The sequence below is a fragment of the Setaria viridis genome, chromosome 3 (genome assembly GCF_005286985.2).
Source record: "Setaria viridis chromosome 3, Setaria_viridis_v4.0, whole genome shotgun sequence".
NCBI classification, from domain to species: Eukaryota; Viridiplantae; Streptophyta; class Magnoliopsida; order Poales; family Poaceae; genus Setaria; species Setaria viridis.
The window spans coordinates 12,523,475-12,531,364 of record NC_048265.2 but is presented as its reverse complement, the minus strand read 5'-3'; the positions used below and the strand labels follow the sequence as shown (position 1 = coordinate 12,531,364).

General features: G+C 51.9%; 2 protein-coding genes across 2 annotated transcripts; one reads left to right on the top strand and one right to left on the bottom strand.

Moving 5' to 3' along the window:
- The first annotated feature begins 3,635 nt into the window (after window positions 1–3,635).
- Window positions 3,636–4,539, top strand: LOC117850799 (large ribosomal subunit protein uL2). Its single transcript, XM_034732666.2, has 2 exons — window positions 3,636–4,078; window positions 4,182–4,539. The coding sequence occupies exons 1-2, from the start codon at window positions 3,636–3,638 to the stop codon at window positions 4,519–4,521; spliced, it is 783 nt and encodes a 260-aa protein (XP_034588557.1). The 3' UTR covers window positions 4,522–4,539.
- Window positions 4,540–4,881: 342 nt separating this feature from the next.
- LOC117850490 (profilin-1) lies at window positions 4,882–7,544 on the bottom strand. Its single transcript, XM_034732315.2, has 3 exons — window positions 7,173–7,544; window positions 6,936–7,073; window positions 4,882–5,249 (listed from the first exon to the last, which is right to left on the bottom strand). The coding sequence occupies exons 1-3, from the start codon at window positions 7,482–7,484 to the stop codon at window positions 5,115–5,117; spliced, it is 585 nt and encodes a 194-aa protein (XP_034588206.1). The 5' UTR covers window positions 7,485–7,544; the 3' UTR covers window positions 4,882–5,114.
- Between the last annotated feature and the right edge of the window lie 346 nt (window positions 7,545–7,890).

Genomic DNA, 7,890 nt, shown 5'->3' with positions numbered 1-7,890 from the left:
TCAGTTGTTGTGTTGGCTTGAGATGAATCTAATTTTGCTCTGCAGAGATTGTAGTGATACAAGAGAAGGGTGCACAATTGCAGGTGGAGTCACAGAGTTGGGAATTGTAGGATAGCAGTGTTCCTTCGGGCAGCTCTTGATAGAGCGGCAAAGGTGACAACTCAAGTCCGGTATACATGGAGGTTCGCGCATGACGGCTTCAAGATGGCGGAATATTCGTCAAGGTGGAGTTTGTTAGATATTTTGTCGAATATTTGTACGAGTCCGGTTACGATTGGACTTGAGTTGTATTTAGCAGTACAGGGTAGAGTCCGTGTCATACTCTGTAACCCGAGCCTCTTCATAAATATGAGGGGCTGCTGTTGTAACTATGACGACATAGCGATAGGCTCGAGGGGGGAGGCGGCACGATGCCAGGATCCCGGAGCGACCAATGTTGCGGTATTGGGGAGGAGCGCTCGTAGTCATGCCCCGAGGATGTAGGTTTCGGCTGAATCTCGTTAACAAAGATCGTGTCTCCGTTATCGTCTGTGATTGTACAAGTTCGTCTCGGTAGATTCAATCGACGTTTCTGCTGGTGGAGATTAGCAGGTGGCTTGAGGGCTACTTTTCTAACAGTGCCGGGCTAGCTACATGCAGCCGCAACCGGGGGGACGCTTGCGCTTTCCGTGTCCATGCATAACCGAACTCAAAAAAGGGAGGCCGGCCAGAAAGAGAGCAACCACCTTTCAGGTTCTCGCGCCTCAAGTTGGTACTCTACTTGACGAAACAAAGCCAAAGCCGATCGAACAACGGACGGAGCAAAGCGTCCAGCGCGTAACTCACCACGGAACTCACCAGCGGCAACGCAGCGAGCAGCGCACGAAACGAAAGCACGGTGTGAACACCGACGGGCGCCCGCGTGGGAGAGGATTGGAGAGTAGTGGACTTCTCGGCGCTAGCCCGCGCGCACAATTGGAAGTGGCTGTGCGCGTGGTCACCGCCGGCGCCCGGAGGCGTGCGTGCAGCCGTGCGGGGCAGATGGACGGTATGGTACGGTGCGGCGTCTACTACGGCTACGGCGCTGGGTGGTGGTCCTGGAGCCTCGCGCTGAGTTGGAGTACACGTCCATCCTGTGCCGGCACCGTCCTCGACTGCGGGATGGGCGTGGCCGGAGACGTACGCGTCTCGTGCACGCGCGACGCCGGCCCGACGAGGAGTGGCGTGCAGCTGTGAGGCACACATATATGATCGGTTACGTGCGCCGTGTGGTGCGATCCTGGTGCGGCCGGCCGGCACCGACCCGAAGCGCACGTTGCGGGGGCGTCGAGAGGGAGGGTAGGAGGCCGGTGCGCGTCTCGTGGGTGACGAGGGTTGGGTTGGGGTGGGGAGGACCAGGAGGGCGTGCGTGGGAATGGGAAATGCCCCGGTGCGATCTGTGGCTTCAGCTTTGGGATTGCAGACGGCGCCGGCCGCCGCGCGCGGATGCTGATGGGGCAAAGCTGCGCCTTTTGCTGGGACGGCGCGGACGCCCCGCCGTCGTTGCTTGTCGCCTGATCCTGCTGATCCTGGCTCGTGCCGCTGGGGTGGTCTGTGGTCAGCGGCGACGTAGCGTAGTGATTTCCGGCAGTCTGTACAATTGCAGCGTGATTTTTCTAGGTGAACAGGCCCATATTTCTGTGACTAAGGTGAAATGGCCCATCCTGACGCGGAAAATACATAGATGCATTCGGCCTTCTCGTCTGCAGCCCAGTTATCTTGATGCCACCGCGAGGTGGGCCGTTGCAGAATCCTGGTGTAGTTGTGTAAGTCTACCGTATAAATCAACTTGGCTCACTTTTTTCCGCTGTTTTGCCTTTACTAAAATATACCCGTGCGTCGCAACGGGGAGAAAAAAATACAAACACTCCTCTATAACTTGATAAATAGTTAAACACGACTCAAAGCTCCGACGATAATTAGATTTATGATAGTCAATTATTTCTGTTAGATGTAGATGTGAAATTCTTATTGTCGTGGAGAGGATTGGAGCATGTGTGAACCGCACGACCAAATGAACCTGATTCTAGTCCTAATGAACTCTCACTTTTTCCATAATTAACCCTCAAACCCCACCCGATACATCTAATTGGTTTTTTAGGCTGGCAACAATGGTATAGTGTAGTATCGAACATACATACAAACACACACTACACCCACGCACACTCCACACACATCCTATGCGCACGCTAGACCTACAAACTATACACGCAATGTTCTTCCAGATATCGACGAAGTTGCACAATGCTTCGTAGGTAACGGGTACGTCACAATTACCATTGTGACTCCACGCATACGTTCAAGACCTGTAGAATTAAATTAGACCCTTCTCGGTAGTGAATTTTGTGGGTCCAACGCTGACTCAAATTCTAGCTCATGCTGACCTGGGAGCCCTTAAAAAAATAAAAGGACCAAAGAAAAAAGTACACCAGGCTACTATTTCCCTTCGGCCCAGAAACCCATGAACAAATTTGTCCTCCCAGAGCAAATCACCAGGCAGCCGCAAAACACATCTCTATTCTCACTCACAAACCTTACATTATCCTCCCCAAGCAAATCAGAAGGCAGCCGCATGTGCCTTTCTCTAGGCTGACGATGAGCGCTCGACGACCAGACTGCAGATCCTCACTGGCAAGCGAGCATCTTGGTGGCGTCGACGACCCACTTGGCAGCCTGGTGGAGGTGGCGCTCGGGCTCTCTCTCAGGATGCCCAATGGGCATCAGGGAACGAAGGCAATGAGCTCATTGAACACGGAGTTCTTGCCTCCATTGAGTAGGTGGCCGTCCATTGAGCAGGTAGCCGACGCACCTCCGCAATGGAAGACTGGACGGGGGTGCGGGGATCGAGCCCTGCTTACCCAGCAACGCGCGGCGGCAGATGATGCGAGCACACCGAGGTGTGTGGCATGCGGTGGCGCCGACGAGGCTGAGGTGGCAGCAGTGGCAGATGATGCAGTGCGTGGGTTCTCCAGCGACGGATGCAGATGTGAAGGCAAGCACGCCGAGGTGTGTGGCGTGGGTGGTGCCGCAGGCGAGGCCAAGGTGGCAGGCCATTAGTGTTCTTGCCCAAGGGTATTGCCATGGGCGGCTGCTGCAACACGCGTAAGCGCCGGATGATCTCGTGGACTGTGGGTTGATTACGAAAAAGTTGAGAGACTTTTTTGCAAAATAATCATGACGGTTGGAAGAAACATTCCACAATCCCGTTAATAAAATCTTCAGGTGGCTGATCTGCCTTTATTTTTAATTTTTTTATAGATTTTATCCTACATCATATTTGGATGCCAATATAAAACGCCCACCTTTTGCATCGGAAAGTCCTCAAATTTCTTGGTAATATAAAAGATAGCACCTGCCTTCTCTCGTCGGTATTTCTGTCGCGGCGAAACGGTGGTGCTCACGCTTCTTTGACGGCGTATCCTCACGTTCGATCGGACGGCTCATAGTCCAATACCCACCACCCAGCGGCGCATTCTACGCCGTTAGATAAGGCAGGTAACCCTTCCGTACCTCCTACGAAACCGCCCATATAAATCCGTATAAACCCGTGCACCTAAACCACGGCCGTGTGTCTCCCGATCCATCGAAAAGCCTCCTCCTCCTCCGCCGCCGCCGCCATGGGCCGTGTCATCCGCGCGCAGCGCAAGGGCGCGGCGGGGTCGGTGTTCAAGTCGCACACCCACCACCGCAAGGGCCCCGCCCGCTTCCGCTCGCTCGACGTCGGCGAGCGCCGCGGCTACCTCAAGGGCCTCGTCACCGACATCGTGCACGACCCCGGCCGCGGCGCCCCGCTCGCCCGCGTCACCTTCCGCCACCCCTTCCGCTACGGGCAGCAGAAGGAGCTCTTCCTCGCCGCCGAGGGCATGTACACCGGCCAGCTCATTTACTGCGGCCGCCGCGCCAGCCTCTCCATCGGCAACGTCCTCCCCGTCGGCACGCTCCCCGAGGGGACCGTCACCTGCAACGTCGAGAGCCACGTCGGCGACCGCGGCGCCCTCGCGCGCTGCTCCGGCGACTACGCCATCGTCATCAGCCACAACACAGACAACGGCACCACCAGGTTAATTCACTTGTATATATGCGCACGTGCGTGCAAATTGATGTACGATCATTATTCTCTGTTGCATGTTAGTTAACGATACTTTGATGATGCGTGGATGCAGGGTGAAGCTCCCGTCTGGCGCCAAGAAGCTGGTGCAGAGCAACTGCCGCGCAATGGTGGGGCAGGTCGCCGGCGGCGGCAGGACCGAGAAGCCATTGCTCAAGGCCGGCAACGCCTACCACAAGTTCCGCGTGAAGAGGAACTGCTGGCCCAGGGTGCGTGGCGTGGCCATGAACCCCGTGGACCATCCCTACGGAGGAGGCAACCACCAGCACATTGGCCACGCCTCCACCGTCCGCCGCGACGCTCCGCCCGGCGCTAAGACCGGTCAGATCGGTGCGCGGAGGACTGGCAGGCGCACGGGCCAAGCCGCTGTCACCGCCGGGAAATCTATGCTATGAGATGGCAGTAATGTTTAGTTCGTTGGTTTTTGTTTTTGAGATAGCTACGGTTTTGTTGGATCTGAGTGCGTTTGGACTTAAGAGACTCTTTTGTTTAAGATCTTGTTTTGATGTGTCCCTACTCGCATGTAAATTCTTTGCGTGAAGGGCATATCAATTCTGAGTTAGTGAAAAGTTTTTTTTGGCTATATTGTGGTTAGGAAAAATGCTTCACATACGTACCGAAACTTATATTTTCTTCCTATTTGAGGATTTATCTTTCCTTTCCGATCCTATTTGAGGATCAGAACTATACACCGTCAATCGTCATGCATTTAAGTCAGGAGCAAGCCATAAAATATTAACGATGAAAATAGGGGGTTAGCTTATTCCTACTATCCCATTGCACAAAATATATCCCCATGGAGTGTTCGTAACACACAAGTCACAGTACAGCCAAATGATCGAACAAACACAAAATTGTGAACCAAAGCGATGCATGTCAGAATTGAAATTGTTCAGAGCAGCAATTGGCAGGGTGTAATAAGAGCCAGGCAAACGGGGCAACGTGCGATGTGCTTGTTATTCAAAGTTTCAAACCATCATCAAGGCCGCTACATAGCTTGTTCAATCAAGTAGTCGCCGAGCCTCTCCACCACCAGGTTGCACTGCCCGGGAGTCATCGGCTCGTCGTAGATGCCAATGATGAGTGCCTGCCCTGTCTTCTTCACCGTGACGCCACCCGATCCCTGTGAAGCAAAACAAGAAAATTGTAAGGCAATCCTACTGGACGGGAAGATTGTAAAACTGACTCACGTGAGGAACCACTAAATTTACGTAAATCTAGTGCCCATAGCAGATTTTTTTTTACTTGTATCAGTGTATGCTATCAGGGAATGCCAAATATTCACATGGTGAGGGAAAGATGTGCCCGGTATTTTTGAATTTTTTTTGTACTATTCAGTATTCAAAAACCACACACAAAACATACCCAGGTTAAAAAAAGATGGTTTAGTAGATACATGATACAGTCATATAGAGCCTGTTTGGTGGCCTGCACCCGCGTGAGTCAGGCTCACCGCGTGCACCCTCCGTCGCAGTGAGCCAGGCTGAGCGCGTGCAAAACGACTCCCCGGCCAGGCTCTACGTGTACGCCGTGAGCGGCCGTTTCCTCCGGGCCTGGCTCGCAGGAGCCCAGGATTAGTCTACTGATGACGTTATTAATACATGATTAATATATATTAAATAATATTAATATATTTTAAAATAGATTAAGATTTACAAAGGTAAAATAAAACCATTAAAACACAACTCCATATGCTAAACATTATAAAATCACTTATTTTTTCTAATCTTATCTCATGCGACGTGACATGTACAGACAACCAAACACCGTCTCTGATGAGCCTGGCTCGTTGCATGCAGTGAACCAAACACATCCTGTTGCATGCGCTCAGCCTGGCTCTGGGGAGCCTGGCTGGCTGGTGCGAGCCAGGCTGGAATAGTCCAGGCAACCAAACAGGCCCACGGAGAATCTTAAGAGAAGCAACAAGAAGTTGTGTTTAGTAAACTGCATGCCAAACGTGGTATATGTATCCCTAGAACAAATAACGTACTATATCCCAAGGGATCTATTGATTCTAGCTAGATCAAAGACAGGTGCCTGAAGAATTTGCCAATAACTCGTCAGTAATTCTCTTGAAGACCATCACGAAGGTAAAAAGCAACCACGTGGGGAGGCTCATCAGGAAGATGGACAAATAAAACACCGTAAGTGTGTGCAGCTTTGTGGCGGAATGAAGAATGATTGAGCACATACCTCACGTTTATAAAACGTCTAAGGTATGAATTGTTGGGTAGTCTCGAGTTCAGGATATGGGACAGAAGAATAGTTTTCAACAACATTACCTGTATAATTGCTAACGTTTCTCTAACGAGAACTCGGCTCCAAGAATAAAATCCATGCCAGAGTCAATGTAACGCTTATATAGGGCGGTCAACGAAAGAAAGCAATTTAGGAAGAACCACAACTGATGGACAAAGTTTGGAACCTGAAAGTTTGGACTAAGTGAGTCATTATAAAATATATGGTGGACAACTATGGTTCAGAAGTCTTTATAAAGACTGCCGGCCTAGTGCTATCATATTACGAATGTATTAAGTTTGGCATTTTCTTGGCAAAAAATATGAACGAATAAATAAGGAATATGAATTAGGGTTATGAACAAAAAGAAAGGATCATGAAGGAGGACCCCTGAATTCTTGAGGGGGAAAATTCGAATAATTGTGTGCCTACTTTTGTGTGGTATCTGAGTTTTCCCTGTTGGCAATATTACGCTACTCGGGATCGATTTGTACCGACAAATATCACTACAAGAATAACTGAATAAGGCATGGGAACAGAGAGCAGTAGCAGCGATATGATGGGCAGTCACCTTCTTGCCACGGATGACAGCGCCAGGTTCGCCTTGGATGACCATGTACTTGGTGGTTCCAAGGAACATGCCCGTCGGGGCGAGGTGCCCCGGCTTATCGAAATCCTTCATGATGTCCGCCATCTCCTCGGCCTTGAACTGGACGCCACGCACAAAAGTTTCCGAAGAGATGTTAGCGCGATCAAAGCAAGAAGATAGCAGTAGTAACAGAAGGGCTTTGTGATCGATCGTGATGACCTGCGGGAACGCGGCGCTCTGAGCCCAGACGGCGCCGTCGTGGCCGACGATGGCCGCGGCGGTGAGGTGGTGGCCCTCGATCTCGCACATCAGGTGCTCGTCCACGTACGTCTGCCAAGACATCTTCGCCCTCCTCCTCCTCCTCCTCCTCCTCCTCCTCCTCCTCTCTCTTGTTCTCTGATGATCTCGGGCTGCTCGATAGGACGGGTCAGAGAGGGAGATCGATCTGCTGATCGAGGGGGGTGCGTGAGCTCCGATCCCCGTCCGACACCGACGAGTTCTAGAGGCGATGATGCATGTCGCGGGTGGCATAAATAGATCAGGGAATGGGAGACCGGATCCCCGCCTTGTTCCGGCCACACGTTCGTCTCCTCGCGCCCTTCGACTTCGCCATCTTTTGGGGCTGCTTGCTTTTACTCGCCTGGTGGGATATCCAAGCGAAGCGCCCGACCATGGATGTGGCTGAGGTGTCGGAGTCCTGCATGCGTGATAATGAATGGGCGTGGATTGATCGAGACCATCAAAGGGCAAACCCGTCGTCGAAGAAACCAATGCGGGCCTGATTTTCGATAATACCAAAGCCTAATGAAAGCCCAGTTAAAGGCCCGACAACATAAGCCCAGCCTGATGTGCACAAGCGCTAGTTTGAGGAGGAGGAAAGGAAGAAAAAAAATTGTGTGCGGAGACCTAGGTTTCTCCTGGGGTTTGGTGACTTCGG

Coding starts and splice junctions, on each gene's coding strand:
- LOC117850490 (XM_034732315.2), bottom strand. CDS start 7,484: ATGCCACCCGCGACATGCATCATCGCCTCTAGAACTCGTCGGTGTCGG. Junction 7,074..7,172: donor AGAGCGCCGCGTTCCCGCAG/GTCATCACGATC, acceptor CGTGGCGTCCAG/TTCAAGGCCGAGGAGATGGC. Junction 5,250..6,935: donor CTGTCATCCGTGGCAAGAAG/GTGACTGCCCAT, acceptor TTTGCTTCACAG/GGATCGGGTGGCGTCACGGT.
- LOC117850799 (XM_034732666.2), top strand. CDS start 3,636: ATGGGCCGTGTCATCCGCGCGCAGCGCAAGGGCGCGGCGGGGTCGGTG. Junction 4,079..4,181: donor ACAGACAACGGCACCACCAG/GTTAATTCACTT, acceptor GCGTGGATGCAG/GGTGAAGCTCCCGTCTGGCG.